This window comes from Halichoerus grypus, chromosome 6, assembly GCF_964656455.1.
Source record: "Halichoerus grypus chromosome 6, mHalGry1.hap1.1, whole genome shotgun sequence".
Taxonomy (NCBI): Eukaryota; Metazoa; Chordata; class Mammalia; order Carnivora; family Phocidae; genus Halichoerus; species Halichoerus grypus.
In genome coordinates, this window is record NC_135717.1 from 37,559,851 (window position 1) to 37,577,885 (window position 18,035).

At 41.1% G+C, this 18,035-nt stretch overlaps 1 protein-coding gene across 5 annotated transcripts in view; it reads left to right on the forward strand.

Annotated features, from left to right (window-relative positions):
- Window positions 1-18,035, forward strand: part of CREBBP (CREB binding lysine acetyltransferase) — a 123,637-nt gene that overhangs the window by 19,091 nt on the left and 86,511 nt on the right. For all 5 annotated transcript variants that reach the window (XM_078074893.1, XM_036090815.2, XM_036090793.2 and 2 more), the window contains exon 2: window positions 3,752-4,464. In XM_078074893.1, the coding sequence (XP_077931019.1) occupies window positions 3,752-4,464 (713 nt within the window). The remainder of the gene's footprint in view (window positions 1-3,751; window positions 4,465-18,035) is intronic.

The window sequence follows — 18,035 nt, forward strand, 5'->3', positions numbered from 1 at the left end:
AAAAATGTGCGTGTGTGTGGACAGAGTCTGGAAGGCAACAGAAACATCAGTTATGTTGGAGAGTTGGTTTTTTTACTTTATTTCGTGTGTTCTTCCCGCCCCCACCCGCAATGTGTTCTTTTTATCTGGAGACCTTAGTGGATCTCTAGATTCAGGACAGCACAGTGCCATAGAAGCTATGGAATGGAACCCACAAAACCACGTTGAGATGCAGAAGCTGGGTAGTTGGCAGCAAAAACCCTGATCCGTGGCTGTGTCTCAGCTGTTTGCCGTATCCAGGAGTTGACTCCTGTGTCTCTTCATAATTACGTGTCCTGTAATCAGGAGGAAGCAACCCCAAATTGAGGGATATTCTACAAAACAACTGGCCTGTCCTCTTCAAAAGTGTCACAGTTAGGAAAGAACAAGTCTGAGGAACCTTTCTAGACAAAAGGAAAAGACCGAGACATGACAGCTAGGTGCACTGGGGTCCTGAACTGGATTTTAGACCAGGAAAATAAATGTAATAAAGGGCATTATTGAGACAACTGGCTAAATTTGAGTATTGTATCAGTGTTAAATTTACCAAATTTGATAAATGTGCCGTGATTTTGTACAAGGGTGTTCTTAGGAGATGCATGGTCAAGTACTTGGGAGGAAAGACTCATGCTGTCTGCAACTTACTCTCACAGGTTCTATAAAAATCTCTGTGTGTGTGTGTATGTGTGTGTGTGTACAGTTGCAAGTAATCCCTAATTCCTTATAGTTGGGTAGGATGAAATAGGTATATGTTAGTTAGAGGTGGTTTACTAGGCATGTATGTACAGAGAACTTCGGAGGCTGAAAAGAAGGACTGGTCTGTTCTGGGGTAGCCCGAAGACAGTCTTCGTAGTCACTGCGTTTAATCTGAGTGAGAGGTAGGGGCATGGTTTTCTAGACAGAGAACATCCAGGAGAAGGATTTCTGTTGCACGTGACCGCTCACTTTTGTGACTGGAAGGTAGGGTGCATCAGAAGGTGCCAGGGGAGGGGTGCCTGGGTGGCTCAGTCGTTAAGCGTCTGCCTTCGGCTCAGGTCATGATCCCAGGGTCCTGGGATTGAGCCCCCACATCAGGCTCCCTGCTCTGCAGGAAGCCTGCTTCTCCCTCTCCCACTCACCTTGCTTGTGTTCCTGCTCTTGCTATCTCTCTGTCAAATAAATAAAATCTTTAAAAAAAAAAAGAAGGTGCCAGGGGAAAGAAGGGCTGAGAAGTGGTCAGGGGCCACATTCTGATGGCCTTGTATGCCTTACAAAGGAAGTTTGAACTTCATCGGGTGACATTAAACTTTGGCTAGAATGGCTTAAATGACAGGAAATGCATTTTCTCCCATAATGAGAAATCTGAAGGTAAGGAGGCTCCAGGGTTGGATAACTGAGCTCAGAGATGGCTTCACGACCCCAGCGTTAGTTTTCGCTGCAGTCATCCTTGGTGTGTGCGAGGTGCCTCCTCTCCTGTCTGAGGATGGCTGCCGTAGCTCCACGATGAAATGTGGTGAAGGAAAGGGAGATTTCTTCCTGAGCATTCCTTCCCAGTAGGAAGGAAAACCTTTTCCACACTGTCGTGGCCAACTTGCCTTCAACTCCCTTAGCTGGGATTGTGTTGTCACCTGCAAGGAGAAGGTGCTTATGGGGGGGTGGCTTCTCCAATCAGTCCTGCTCCTGCGGCTGGGAAGGTGTTGCTGTTTCTTAGAAGAACCCCAGAGCAGCCACCTCAGGGGGTTGTGGGGCAGGCAGTCTTAGGATCTGACACCGCGGAGAAGACAGTTCAGTTTTCTCAAAGTGGGTGGTGGGGGGCGGGTGGCTCTGTTTGAAACAACAACAAAAAGCCACATGCACTCATCACCCCACCACTTCTACCAGTACAACTCTTTATTTTTGGGGTGTTACTTACCAGCCACTGCCCACATGCACACACTTCAGTTCTAATCTTATTTGACGTGCTGTTCTGCATGCAATGCCATTTGCATGTTTTTACATCACGTACACATTTTCCTACATTTTTCAGTCTTCATAATTATTTTAGTAGAGGTGTAATTTTTAAAAGATTTTATTTATTTATTTTAGATAGTGAATGGGGGGAGGGGCAGAGGGAGAGGGATAAAGAGTCTTAAGCAGACTCCATGCTGAGCACGGAGCCTGACATGGGGCTCGATCTCGCAACCCTGAGATCATGACCTGAGCCAAAATCAAGAGTTGGACGCTCAACTAACTGAGCCACCCAGGTGCCAAAGATGTGTAATGTTTTCTAATATTATATAGTAATTTATCAAACCTTCTGTTACTGGATAACAGTAGTAATAACAGCTGATAATGACGGTGCACTTAACCACCCACATGCACTGTTGAAGTGCTTTACATTTATTAATTCATTCAGTCCCCACGAAACCCTATGAGGTGTGGTGGCCAGATGGAGGACCCCGAGGCACAGAAAGTCTAGGTAACTTAGAGCTAAGAAGTAGGGAGCTGGAGGCAGAGCTGGGTTCAGTTGCAGGCAGTCTGGGTCTAGAGACTAACCACTAGGCTGACCTGCTTCCATGTATTGTTTGCCCCTGTTTCGATATCACACATGATGCCACTCTTGTCGTAGTTCTGCTGATTTTGTCCTTTGTGCATGCACGTGTGGCCAGGTGGTTGTGGGTTGAAGAAAATGCGGTCGGTGAGGGACTAGAGATGACACTTAGGCCACATGTTAGAGAAATGGTACTTTGAGAGGGACCAGGAGGAAGAAGTTGCTTTACTTGTCACTGATTACTGGGAAGGATGATCTCTTCCCTTGACTTTTATCTTCCTTTTTGATACTTACCTGCTGGCCTCCTTTGTGTGTTTATACTCAGGAGTCAGTGTGCTGCCGGTCCTTCTGCAGGGCTGACGTTAGCCCCTTTCATGTGAGACAAGTAGCTGTTAAGTTATTTTCTTTTACTTTTAACTATTTTTAGTTTCTTTATACATCTTTATTTTCTGCAGCTTCAACATTTGGAGAAATCTCATTTTCTGTTTAGGCTGGGGTGGTTTTTTTTTTTTTAATAATTTACCTTTTAAAAAATATGTAATCACTTAAGGTTAGGCTTTACTTAATTTCCCCAAATTCCTGTTCATTTAATCTGATTCCCAGTTACTTTTTCGCACACATGTATTCTTAAAAGCATTTTAACTTAAATTCAGTGAAGGTTTAACTCCCCGTTGATTTCCTTTAGTTTATATATCTACATTTCTCCTCAAGCCACAGGATTTAATTATTGTTTTAGAATATATGGTAACATCTAGTGGGGCTGACCCTCCTCTCATCTCTGTTTAACTTTTCCTTCTTCAGAATTCGAAAAATATGCTTCCTTGTTTTATTTTCCCGAATGAAGTTTCAAGTCATTTTGACGTTACTCTTAAGACGTGCTAGCGTTCTGGGGGTCCTGGGTGGCTCAGTCGGTTAAGCGTCTGCCTTCGGCTCAGGTCATGATCTCAGGGTCCTGGGATCGAGCCCCGCATCGGACTCCCTGTTCAGCGGGGAGCCTACTTCTCCCTCTCCCCCTGTAGCTCCCCCTGCTTGTGCTCTCTCTCTCTCTCTCTCAAATAAATAACATCTTTTAAAAAAAATTAAAATAAAAAAAAAAACACTTAAAAAAAGATGCTAGCATTCTGTGTGAAGTGCTCCTTTAGATTAAGATCATAGTAATATATGACAGTTGGAAAGCTGTTGTGGTTGCTTAGTTTCTCATTTCCATTTCTGTTTAATTTCTAGATTTTGGATCATTGTTTGACTTGGAAAATGATCTTCCTGATGAGCTGATCCCCAATGGAGGAGAATTAAGCCTTTTAAACAGTGGGAACCTCGTTCCAGATGCTGCTTCCAAACATAAACAACTGTCGGAGCTTCTGCGTGGAGGCAGCGGCTCTAGTATCAACCCAGGAATAGGAAATGTTAGCGCCAGCAGCCCCGTGCAGCAAGGCCTTGGCGGCCAGGCTCAGGGACAGCCGAACAGTGCAAACATGGCCAGCTTGGGTGCCATGGGCAAGAGCCCTCTGAACCAGGGAGATTCTTCAGCCCCCAGCCTGCCCAAACAGGCAGCCAGCACCTCTGGGCCCACTCCCCCTGCTTCGCAAGCACTGAATCCGCAAGCACAAAAGCAGGTGGGGCTGGTGACCAGCAGCCCTGCCACGTCGCAGACGGGACCTGGGATCTGCATGAATGCTAACTTTAACCAGACCCACCCAGGCCTCCTCAATAGTAACTCTGGCCATAGTTTAATGAACCAGGCCCAGCAAGGACAGGCGCAAGTCATGAATGGTTCTCTTGGGGCCGCTGGCAGAGGAAGGGGAGCTGGGATGCCGTACCCTGCTCCGGCCATGCAGGGGGCCACGAGCAGCGTGCTGGCCGAGACGTTAACACAGGTTTCACCACAAATGGCCAGTCACGCCGGACTGAACACGGCGCAGGCAGGAGGCATGACCAAGGTAAGTGAGCTTAAGTGCTTTGAATGCTTCCTGTTAGCGGGGGTGGGGAGCTTTTCCTTCTAAGCAAGCAGCGCAGTGAAGCGGGATGATGTGGCACGTTCCTCTCCTCCTCCAGTCTTTCTTCCTGCCCCTCAGATTTGGAAAAGGGAGGTTTGGTATCTGGAACCCAGAGATGAAGATCTCTGCCCGTCTTGAAAGTGGGCGCTCTTAAAGAAGCCAGCAGTAGAATGGCCTGCACGTCAGGCAGTTGTGAACATAGGGGATGTGTTCGGACTGATGGCCAGTTTTTCAGCCTCTGAGGAAAATGGTGGAAATAGGACCACATGGTTGAAAGAGGCAACTTCCGGCGGGGAATCTGCTTTCTGTTGCGTCACTGAATCTGGTGAAGGCTGCTGACCCTCTCCTTTACCAGCTGACCAAGTTCTTCCTCCGTATACCTTTTCCTTTTTATGTTCGCCTGGTGAAGTCTTTTGCCACAGTCTCCGTTTTACCAAGAAGCTGGTCTGCAAGCTGCCATGGTTCACAGCGGGGGAGGTGGCAGAGCCAGGGGCAGTGTGGGCCCTCGGGTCACAGAAGGACCTCCGCAGCAGTGGTTCCCAGAGCGAGGTCCGTGGGCTGGCAGCGCAGTACCAGGGACTTGTTAGAAGTGCAGAGCTACTGGACTCAGAATCTGGGGGGCCCTTTGGAGCCTCCAGGTGGCTTTGAGGTCTGTGCAGGTTGAGAGCACTGCTTTGGGTTTCAGCCACCAGCCCTGCAGCTGGCATGTAGAGTAGGAGCCGAACGTGGAGGACAGGGAAGGCAGATGCCAAGGTAGATGGGGACAACTGGAAAGCTGGAAGCTGACAAGGAAGCGGAGTGCAGGCAGATTCCCAGTGAGGGAGCAGACACCATGGCGGCTCTGAGACAAGGTTCCTTGGTGGCAGCCACCGGAGCACCTGTTGCAGGCAGTATTTACAACAGCAAGTTCTAGAACAGTAGAACAGTTTGTGCTATTTCTTGAAATTGATTAGCCCAAGTGAAGGAAAAGGACAAGTAAGAGTAGCACAGTTTCCCCACAAGGCTGTCGCGGGCACTAGGGGACGCAGATGAAGCCTGGGACGGTCTTAGGTAAGGAGACAATTTCTTTTTTTTTTTTAACTTAAATAAAAATGAAGTACAGTTGAATCTTGAACAACACAGGTTTGAACTACACGAGTCTACTTACACATGGGGTGTTTTTTTTTTTTTTTTGATAAGTACAATACTGTAAATGTGTTTCCTTATGATTTTCTTAATGTTTTCTCTATCTTTATTATAAGAAAACAGTGTATAATACATATACAAAAAATGTGCTAATCAACTGTTTATGTTTTGGTAAGGCTTCCGGGCAGTAGTAGGCTATTCGTTACTAAATTTTTAGGAAGTCACAATTTTTATGCCAATTTTCCACTGGGCAGGGGTCAGGGCTTCAAACCCCCACATTGTTCGGCAGTCAACTGTAATTCCAAACATTAAAATTGGCATTTATCTCTTTTGAAGTGTTGTTAAAGGGGAGGGAATGTGAACTTAAATTTTAGTTGTCCCTGGTGTTTGCAGAGGGGTCTGTGTATGCACATGCCTTCCGGAGGTAGGTTGAGAAGAGATTGCTGTGGGTTTAGGGCTCATGGTCAGCCTGATGTTTGCTCTTTCCCAGTTCCATGCTACCCCCTTACAAAAAAACTTTTTATTTTGGAGAATTTAAGTCCTATGCAAAAATAGACATAGTAGTTTAATGCAAGGGTTCTCAAACTTTTGGTCTTCGGATTGTTAGGCCCAACTGTTGAGGCTCCAAGGAGATTTCTTTACAATGTGGATTATATCTATCAATATTTGCCACATTAAATACTGAAACAGAATTTTGAAAACCAAGCACACATTCTATTAGCCAGTAAGCACGGTGATACCACAGGTCCCAGAGCTTCTGGAAAGTGCCTCTATGTTTTTGTGAGAGAATGAGAGTGTCTTAGTATTTTATGAAAATAGTTTTGACATCATGACCCCCTCCCCCCCCACCCCCGAAGGTATCTGGGCTCCTTGACCATACTTAGTGAGCCATTGATAATGTGTATTCCTAAAAGTTAGACAGGGTAGACCTAAACCCAGTGCCATTCTCACATGTAAGTAAATGAATGATTTCTTCTTGTCATCAAGGTCTACTAGATAACTCAGATTTCCAGTGGCCTCATGTGTCCCAATCTGTTTTTACAGGGGTTTCCCCCCCCCAAATCGGAATAACTATATTTAGTGAATATGGCTTTTAAGAATCTGTTAATCTCTAGGATCCTTACAATTCATTTATTGAAGAATCTGGTTGTTTTGTTTGTTTTGTTTATTGGTTTTGGCAGGTTTCCTGCAGTCTGGGCTCTGTTGGTGTATCTCTCATTTCATGCTCCTCTGGCTGCCCAGGGCTTTCATTCCTTTGTACAGAGTGATCTCTCTTTCAAAGAACACTTGGCGAGTGCTCACTCTTGTGGGGACAGTCATCTCTGCTCCCCGTAGGTACCCCAAAGAGGCTGATGGTAAAGGAAGGACAGGGACTGGTATTTTTTGGAAGGGTTGTTGTGGCTTTTGGGTGGGACAAAAGAACTAATAGTGAAGGGCAAATAGTAAGAGCAAGAGACAAGTTCATTTTAAGCCAGATAAGATTTTAAGATGCACAGGGGGGGAAAGAAACTTTTTTAAAAGATAATTTTGTTTTAAAAATTATCATTACAAAGGAAATGCAGATTTCCTATAAAATAATTCAAATAATAAAAAAGAGCAGCCTCATTTCTTACAGATGACCACTTTTTTTTTTTTTTCCTCATTTACCTTTTGTTTTTGTTCTGTTCTGGTTTTTTTTTTTTTTTTTTTTAAAGATTTTATTTATTTATGTGACAGACACAGAGAGAGAGGGAACACAAGCAGGGGGAGTGGGAGAGGGAGAAGCAGGCTTCCCGCGGAGCAGGGAGCCCGATGCGGGGCTTGATCCCAGGACCCTGAGATCATGACCTGAGCCGAAGGCAGACGCTTAACGACTGAGCCACCCAGGCGCCCCTGTTCTGTTTTTTTTTTTAAGTAGGCTCATTGCCCAGTGTGGAGCCCATCACAGGGCTTGAACTCAAGACCCTGAGATTAAGACCTGATTGAGGTGAGATCAAGAGTCAGATACTTAACTGACTGAGCTGCCCAGGCGCCCCCAGATAACCACTCTGCAAATATGTTCATAAGAAATGGAACCAAACTACATTAGCACTTTGCTGTTTTATGTAACAGTGTATACCCTACTTGCCTTTCCTTAGCAGTGCACACAGATTTCCCTTGTTTTCATCAGTAGATAGCAAAGTATTCCATTATAGGACGCACCATAATTTATTGATCTACTCCTCTAATGATGAACATTTGGATTGCTTTTGATTTTTCATTAGTACAGCTGCAGTGAGTGTATTTTTTTGTATAGGCATATCACATGCATCATGGGATAGATTCTGTGAGGTTATTAGGTCAAAGGCTTTGTTAAAAGTTTTGTTTCTAGAAAGTAATCCTGTACATGGTTTAACAATAAACCACAAAAAAAAAAAAAGAAAAGAAAAAGAAAAAAGGCACTACGAGTAAGAACTGAAAAGTTAATCTCCCTTAACTCTTGACCTTTGGCTCTTCCAAATTCTCTCACCAAAGACAGTTACTTCTTATCTATCCTGTTGGGGATGATCTGTGCATAGAGAGGTGAGTGTGTGTATGTGTATCTGCCCTAAACATAAAGAGTAGTATAGTATAACATCTCTCTCTCTGCCCCTGCCTGTATGTATGTCTGTATACATATACCTCCTTCTTGCCACTTTAATGTAAGTTGGAAGTTCTATGTTAGATAGAGCTCAGTCCTTCTTACTGGGTTTGATATGGTAGTAGTCCCCAATTTGGGTATATCTTAATTTATATGACTAATGCCCTAACGGCTGTACATTTAGGTTGTTTCCAGTGTTTTGCTGATATAACAGTTTTGATAATACATGTTTGTACAGCTGAGTGTATCTGCTAGATAAATTCTTGGTAGTGGGGCAACCCTGTCATGACCCCTCTGACTCTGGGAGAGATTTTTACATGTCCTTGCTTAATAAAACTCACCCCCCCCCAAAAAAAATCTTGGTAGTGAAACTTCTGGATTAAAGGCTATTGACATTTTTGATAAGCATAGCTGTTGTCAAATACTCTCCATAAACATTGTGCATTACACCCTCATCAAAAGCGAATGACTCCCTGTCACTCCCCACCCTCCCACCCCCTGATTCTTACCAACACTGATAGCATACTTTTGCTGATTTGCCATTCTCTTAGGCAAAAATGTCTTTTCATGAATTCATGGGCATTTATATTGTACTATTCATGTCCTCTGCTAGTTTTTCTGTTGCGTTTCCTTTTTTTCTTGTTGTTTTGAATATTTTTTATATGAAAGTTAAAACCTTTAATAAATGTAAGCTTTTCCCCCTCTTTTTTTTTATTTGCTGAAGTCTGTTTTACCAGGAGTATGGCTACTTGGGTTTACAATTTGATAGTTCTGTGTTTTTACCAAATGGATGTTTTCAGTTTTTATAGAAACAGATTTATCCATTTTTTCTTTTACGGCTTTTGGGTTTTGTGTTATGTTTAGGAATGCTTTCTCTATTCCAAAATTATGAAATATTTTTCTGTATTTTTTTCTCCTTATATCTTGGATATTTAGTTCAGAATTGATTTTGGCCAGAGTGAGATGCAGAGATCTAGCTGTGTATTTTTTTCCAAATGGTAGGTGTCATCCCAGTGCCATTTATTTAGATACTGCTGATCCAGCTTTTTCCCCCACTAATGTAACATACCATTTTTGTTAGATTTTACTCAGTTTTCAAATATACAAGGTTTGGGTCTAATTCTGGACTTTTTGTTTGTTTCATTGATCTTTGCTTATCAACTGTGCCAGAAACTTACTGTACTACCTATATAATGAACTTCAGTACATGATGGAGGTAGTTGCTCTTCATTCTTTTTCAAGAATCCAGTATTTTCTTGGCTGTCCTTGTAAGATACTCTTCTAGATGGGTCATTCTCAACCATATCTGCACATCGAAATTACCTGGGGAGATTTTTTAAAATGCAGTGCCTGAACCCCACTGCAGACCAATTAAGTTAGATTCTCTGGGGTGTGGCCTGAGCATTGATATGGTTCACAGTTCCTCATACGATTTTCATGGCAGCCAGGGTTGAAAACTACTGTTTCAGGTAAACTTTAGAATTGTCTTTCAAATTCTTAAAAACAAACAAAAATCTTAGAATTTGATTGGGATTGTATTGAACTTTATAAATCATTTAAGAAGGAATTTGGTATTTTAATAGTTTTGTGGCTCCGTGAGTTATCTTGTTCTAAACATAAAAGTTATGTCTTTTCATGGAGTCTTATGTTGCTCAGAAGCATAGTATAGTTTTCTTTATATAGATAATACACCTTTCTTATTAAGTTTATTTCTGCATGTATCAGTGGGTTTATTGCTGTTGGATGAGTTATTCTCTTTCATTACATGATTACTGTTTTAGTACAGGAAAGTTGGTAACATACATATATGTTACTTGGATAATCCTGGCCACTTTATTGAATTCTCTTATTTATTCTAATACTTTTTCAGGTGATTGTCTTGGGTTTTCCTAGTAGACAGTCATCTTTGTATTTCTGATACTTTTTCATCTTCTTCTTGCCAGTATTTCTACCAGTGTTTATGTTCTTGGACTTCCCTGTCTTGTATCTGACTTAAATAGAGGGGTATCTAGTATTTTATTATTAAGTATGATGTGAGCTTTGGTTTGCAGCCATTTTAAATTGGAGCATAATCTAATCTTCATTTATTAGTTGTTGGATTTTATTAAATTCTTTTTTAATGTCTAAGATTATCCTGTGATTTTTCTCTTCTGTTTTATTTCTGTGACAAATTACCTCAGTAGGTTTCCTAATAACAAATCGAACCCTCTCTGTAATTGTGAAGTTAAAAGCTAATGTACTGCTGAATTTTACTTGCTAGTGTTTCATTTAGAAACTAATCAGTAATGAGATTGACCCATAGTTCTGTTTTGTGTTTTGTCAGGTTTTGATATGGTGTTCTGTAACTGGGTCAGTACGAGTTTGGAAACCTTTCACATCTCTTCTCTGGAATGGTTTAGTATTTGAATGATCTGTTTCTTGAAGAATTGAGAGATGTCACTTGTACAACTGTATGGGCCTGAAGCTTTTTTTCTCTAAGGGGTGACTGAAGATCTTTGACAGCACTCTTGCTATTTTCTGTAGATCCTGGACCTTTTAGAAACTTGATGTCTTTGGTCAATATATTTTTCTTTAAGACAAGTCTAAATTTGGGGCACCTGGGTGGCTCAATCAGTTAAGCGTCTGCCTTTGGCTCAGGTCATGACTGAGCCCCACATCGGGCTCCCTGCCCAGTGGAGAGTCTGCTTCTCCCTCTCCCTCTGTTGCTCCCCCTCCTTGTGTGTGTGTGCTCTCTCTTCAAATAAAATCTTTAAAAAAAAAATAATAAAAGTCTAAATTTACTTTCATTTTGAGGAAAACTCAAAAACTTTCAACTTTTAGGGGCGCGTGGGTGGCTCAGTTGGTTATGTGTCTGCCTTCGGCTCAGGTCATGATCTCAGGGTCCTAGGATCAAGTCCCACATCGGGCTCTCTGCTCAGCAGGGAGCCTGCTTCTCCCTCTCCCTCTGCCTGCTGCTCTGCCTATTTGTGCTGTCTCTCTCTGCCAAATAAATAAGTAAAAAATCTTTAAAAAAATATTTAACTTTTATTCCTCATAAAACTATATGAAGTGGGTAGTATATACTATTTCCATGTCACAGATTAAGAAATGGAAGAACACAGGGGCGCCTGGGTGGCTCATTGAGTGTCTGCCTTTAGCTCAGGTCATGGTCCCAGGGTCCTGGGATCGAGCCCGCATCGGGCTCCCTGCTCAGTGGGAAGCCAGCTTCTTCCACTCCCCCGCTTGTGTTCCCTCTCTCGCTGTGTCTCTCTCTGTCAAATAAATAAATAAAATCTTTAAAAAAAAAAAAAAGAAAGAAATGGAAGAACACAGAGTGGAGAGAATGAAGGAAAGTTGACTAACTTAGCACAGTGGCAGAACCAGGATTGGATCCCATGCAGTCTGGCTAAGGGTCTCTTCATCACTGACCTGTGCGGTCTCTTCTTGGGTCAATTTTATAATTTTCTATCTTAATAGAAATTCTTTTGGGGGCACCTGGGTATCACAGTCAGTTAAGCATCTGACTCTAGGTTTTGGCTTGGATTGTGATCTCAGGATCATGAGATCAAGCCCCACCCACATCAGGCTCTGTGCTCAGCCTCAGAGTCTCTTTGAGACTCTTCTCTCCCTCTGCCCCTTCCCCGTGCTTGCACACTCACTCGCTCTCTGTCTCTCTCTCTCTCTCATATAAATAAATCTTTAAAAAAAATAGAAATTCTTTTCATCCAGCCTTAGAGCTCACAGCTCTAAGCACATTAGAGTCGTGCAAAATTTTTTATTATAATTTTAGACTTTCTCCATGTTTGTGATTATTTCTGCTTTCTTATTCCTAATTTTGTGTCTCTTAAAGAAAATATTTAAAATAGAAAATATAAGCTATTTCAACAACATAGCAATAATGTTAACAAGGCACGATATGACTTAAAAAAAAAAAAAAGGAAACAGTCTCAACTTCAACAGTGGCAGAACCTGATATGTTATCTCTTTGGTAGCATGTTCTAGTTTTCCACTGAAATTAACCCAAATGCTTGTCTTTTAGAAGGAAAGCAAAAAAGATAAATTCAAGTGGGAATTGGAAGCTGTACACTTTAGTCTCCTGGCTACAGGTGTTGAGAATTGTTGCTCTGCATAGAGAAGGTTGCAGAGGAAAGTCAGCAGCTGATAGAAAGAGGATGGTGTTGTGATATGTGTTGCCAAGGGTCCAGAATCTCTCTAATTTTAAGATTGATAAAAATGTGCTTTTGCGACCCTAGAAATCCTATTAGTCCTTTCTTAGAAGTAACAAATCTGAAAGGGACCAAAGTAGTTTGCATGGTAAATCATTTTCACAAGGGGTTAGATGAGGGCTTATTTTTTTTTAAATAACATTTTTGGAATATTCTTCTCTTTTGGAAAGTGGTCAAAAAACAGAGTTTACTTTTGCCTAGGGCTCTCCCTAAGGGGTAAAGGCTTTGATTTAGATGAAGACCCCTTGGACCCAGTCAACCATCATTTTGGTCAGATGGGAGGAAGCAGTGATTCTCAGACTTGAGCGTCCAGCCACAATCACTGTAGGCTTGTTAACCCAGAATCCTGGACCCCTCCCCAGAGTTTCTGATTCAATGGGTTTGGGGTGGGATCTAAGAATTTGCTTCTTTTTTTTTTTCTTTGCCAGCTCCCATGTGACCAACCATGTAGTTGTGCTGGTCCATGACCACCCTCTGAGAACCTAAAGGAATGAATTAGCAGAATATAGTGTGTAAAGAATTAGTAGAGCCAAGTTGGCTATTAAAGGAATGAATGACTCATCCACCTTCTCTGTTTTTGAATGATAATAAGACATTTCTAATATTTAATAGCAAGAGAAATAATACTGTACATTTGTCTGATACTTTTCTTGTTTTCATGTAATCTGATCCTTTCATCTGATCCTTGAACTAATGCAAAGAAAATAAGGGAATTTTAAGTAAATCCTAAATTGGCCTTTTTTTTATAGTCACAGTGAAAATCAGTGGCCAGTTTATGGAATGAGAAGATTGAGAGCTTTGAATGCAGTGTGCCATGGGTTGCGTGTAGCTCCCGATAGGCACCAGTTTTGGGGAAAAATGTTAAGCCAGCTCAGTAATAAAATCCATGACCTTAATGGAAGGTGCTCACAGCTGTGCCTTATTTCCCATGGTAATTATCCATGAATTTGGGGCACCTGGGTGGCTCAGTCCGTTAAGCGTCTGCCTTTGGCTCCGGTCATGATCCCAGCATCCCCGCATATGGACTCCCTGCTCAGTGGGAAGGTCTGCTTCTCCCTCTCTGTCTGCTCCTCCCCCCCCACGTACACTCTCTCCCTCTCTCAAATAAATAAAATCTTTAAAAAAATTGTCCATGAATTTACTTATTTTTCAAACCTTTTAATTAAATGAGATAGTGTATGTATAGTAAATGGCTTGACTACAGGTAGTACTTGACCTTCTTCCTCTTCCTCCTCCTTTTTTCTTCCTCTTCATAGTAGCAGTGCAGTCGCCGCCGCCACCACTGCATTCCCCAGATTCAGTACAGGGCTCTGCTTAAGAGCCAAGCCAGAGCTCTGCAGGAAGCTCTCGTTCAGACCCAGGCTCCGCTAATTATCAGCTGTGGGAAAATTATGTAACCACTCTGGGCCTTAGTTTTTTGTCTTTTAAATGAGGATAATAGTAGTACCTGCCTTTGAGAATTGTGTAGATTAAAGGGGGGTGATGATGATAATATCTGTCCCAGAGAGTTGTTGTGCTGATTGAAAGAGAGGTAGTGTGCACATCATTCTTAGCACGGTGCCTGAAGACTTTCAGAGAAGATCGATAAGGTGGCTTGTGCTTTCTTATTTCTTATAGAAAGGATTTGAGTTAACCACAGAACATTTGAAGTGATAATGAGACTGCTTTTCTAATGTTTTCAGAGAATATTTTTTCTTTCTTTTTTTTTTTTTTTTTAAGATTTTATTTATTTTTTGACAGAGAGAGAGACAGCAAGAGAGGGAACACAAGCAGGGGGAGTGGGAGAGGGAGAAGCAGGCTTCCCGCCGAGCAGGGAGCCTGATGCAGGGCTCGATCCCAGGACCCCGGGGTCATGACCTGAGCTGAAGGCAGATGCATAACGACTGAGCCATCCAGGCGCCCCTGGAGAATATTTTCTAATAATGGAAATAGTTGCTGTTTATTGTACAAAATTTTGAAAGTCTAGAGAAGAAAATACTTTTCATGAGGATGCTATCACTTAGTTCAAAATTAGTGTTATCTTTTTGATGTCTTCCTTACCAGTCTTTTATCTATAATTATGTCTCTCTTTTTAAAGTCAATTTCTTTTTTATAGTTAACTTTGTAACTGATTATGTTCTGTAAGACAAACTGAATGAATGTTTTGCATGATAGTAACATTGAATACTTTGATTAGGTAAGTCTCCCAGGTGACTGTTTTGAAGAGTAATACTTGTAAGGAAACCCAGTCAACCTTGTTACTTTCCAACTAAAGGTCAACTGTTAGGATCTGGAGTTAAAGACCTGTGAATTTTTAAATTCTATATTGTTTTATTATTTTTGGAAATGTAATGTACATAGTGTGAAATGCACAGGTCTTAAGTGTTAATTTGATGCATTTGTCAAAACTCTTGGGGGTGTAGCCCATATCCCTGTCAAGATGTAGGGTGTTTCCATTATCCCAGAAAGTTCCTTTGTATATCTCCCTTCTCCTGTCCTTCCACCCCACTCCTGCAGTCACTACTGATTTCTTTCACCTTGTACCTGTTCTCAGACTTTGTATAAATAGAATCCTATGGCGTGGACTTTCATCTCAAGGCTTCTTTTGCTCACGGTGTGTTTTTGAGCTTCATCCATGTAATTCCTGAGTTTAGTTCTTTTTATTACCAAATAGTATTCCATTGTGTGAGTACACCGTGATTTACTTATCCAGTCTCTTATTCTTGGAGGTTGTGGTGGTTTCCAGTTTGGAGCCATTAAGAATAAAGCTTCTGTGAACATTTTTGTGTAAGTCTTTGTGTGGACATAAATTTTCATTTCTCTTGGATAAATAACTAGGAATGGAATTGACTGGATAAGGAGGGGTCTGTTTCTAGACTCTCTAGTCCAGGAGTCAGCAAGCTACAACCCAGGGGCCAGATCTGGCCTGTGGACTATTTTTATATGGCCCACAACCTAAGAATGGCTTTTATATTTTTAAAGGATCGGTTAAAAAATAAACTAAAAAACAAATGAGGGGCTCCTGGGTGGCTCAGTCATTAAGCGTCTACCTTCGGCTCAGGTCAAGGTCCCAGGGTCCTGGGATCGAGCCCTGCATCGGGCTCCCTGCTCCACGGGAAGCCTGCTTCTCCCTCTCCCACTCCCCCTGCTTGTGTTCCCTCTCTCGCTGTCTCTCTCTCTCTGTCAAATAAAAAAAAAATCTTAAAAACAAATAAATGAAAGAATGAGGGATGGAAACCATAGGTTGCCTGCTAAGACTAAAATCTTTAGTAACTTTTCTTTACAGAAGAAGTCTGCCACCCCTGTTCTGGTCTATTCCATTGATCTGTCTGTTCATTTCTTTAGGTTTCTGGTAAGTATTAAAATCAGGTTGCTTAGTTTCTCATTTTCATTTCTATTCATTTTCTAGGTTTTATATCATTGGTTGACTTGTTTGTTGCTAATATGGAGAAATATAACTGGACTTTTCTGTATTAACGTTATATCTTGTAACCTTGCTAAATTCCGTTATTGGTTCTGTTATTTATTTGGTAGATGCCTTAAAATTTTCTAAGTCATGTTGTCTTTGAATAGAGAGTTTATTTCTTCCACTCTTGTTTTTCTGTCTTTATTGCTCTGCCTGAGATCTCCAATACAGTGTTTCATGAAAGTGGTATAAGCACATGTGTTGTTCTTGACCTGTGGAGGAAAGCATCCTGTCACTATTAAGTGTAGTGTTAGTTGGAGGCTTTTTAGAATCTCCTTGACTAAGAAAGGCCCCTCCTCTTCCTACTTTGCTGAGTCTTTTGATCATAAATGATTGCTGAACTTCATCAGATACTCCTTCTGCGTCTGTTGAGATGACCATAGACAATTTCTTTATTTTATTAATGTGGTGAAGTACATCTTTCTGAATGTTGAACCAGCCTTACATTCCTGGGATAACTTCCCTTGATCACAATGCATGGTCTTCTGTGTGTATTACTGGATCTGATGTATTAAAATACTGTCCGGGATTTATGCATCTGTGTTCATGAGGGATACAGGCGTGTGCTTTTCTTGCCACGTCCTCCCTGGTTTTTGGTATTGAGACCCTACTGGCTTCATAGAATTACTTTGGAACAGTTACCCTTTCCCTTCTTTCCTGAAAGAGTTTGTCTAAGATTAGTATTGTTTACTCCTTAAGTGTTTCATAAAATTCACCATGAAACCATCTGGGGTTTTTCTGATGGGAAGATTTTTAATTATTATTCAGTTAATTTCATAGGTACAGACTCTTCAACGTTTTCACTTCAGCTTATGCTCCTTTTGTACTGGTAGCTTATTTTTCAAGGGGTTTATCCGTTTAATCTAAGTTCTTAAATTTATTTGGCATAAATGTGCTCATAATATTCTCCTAATTTCCTTCTAATGTCTATAGAATCTGTCATTAATGGTCAGTACCCCTCTCCAATCTGGCATTTATAATTTCTGCTTCTCTCTTGTTTCTCACTGATCAGGCTGGGTAGGGGTTTGTCAACTTTAGTTTTTCAAGCAATCAATTTTTGATTTATCACCTTCTTGTTTTTTATATCAATTCCATTTTTGTTAATTTCTTTCCAATTAATTTGGGTTTGTTTTGTTCTTGCTAGCTTCTTGGGGTAGGCGCTTAGATCACTGATTTTAGATTTTTCCAGTAATTAACATTTGAGCAGTAAATTTCATCCAAAATATTGCTCCACACTGCATCCCATAAATTGTGATATTTTGTTTTCATTACCGTTTAGTTCGAGACTTTTATATTTTACTTGTGATTTCTTCTTTGATTTGTGTTTTTATGTGGAAGTATGTTGCTTAATTTTCAAATATTTGGGAATTTTGCAGATACTCTTACTCCTTTCTAATTCATTTGTGGTCAGAAAATATATTCTATATGATTTTTGTCCTCTGACATTTGCTGAGACCTGTTTTATGGTCCAGCATATAGTCTGTCTTGGTGAATGTTCTGCATGTGGTCTGGAAGAACGTGCATCCTGCAGCTGTGGGGTGAGGTGTTCTGTAATGTCAGAGTTGGTGGATTGTGCTCACATCAACTGTACTTACTTTTTTTCGTTATATCAGTTACTGAGAGCCTATTAAAATATCCAATTGTAATTACAGATTTGTCTATTTTTCCTTTAGTCAGAATGAAATCTGACTGTTTATTTCCTATGTTTTGAAGCCCTTTCATTAGACGAATATACATTTTGGATTATTCTGTCTAGCTGATGAATTGAGCCTTTTATCATTCTAAATGTCCCTCTTTATTTCTGTTAATACCCTTTGTCTTGAAATCTGCTTGTCTCATTAACATAGCCACTCCTACTTTTTTATGATTAATATTTGCAAGACATATTTTTTTTACCCTCTTTTGTCTGATAAAGTCCATGGGGTGTCTGGCTGACTCATCGGTGGACTATGTGACTCTTGATCTTGGAATTGTGAGTTAGAGCTCCACGTTGGGTGTAGAGATACTTAAAAATAAAATCTTTAAAATAAAATCTTTAAAATAAAAAAAATAAGGGGCGCCTGGGTGGCTTAGTGGGTTAAGTGTCTGACTCTTGATTTTGGCTCAGGTAATAATCTCAGGGTCTTGAGATGGAGCCCTG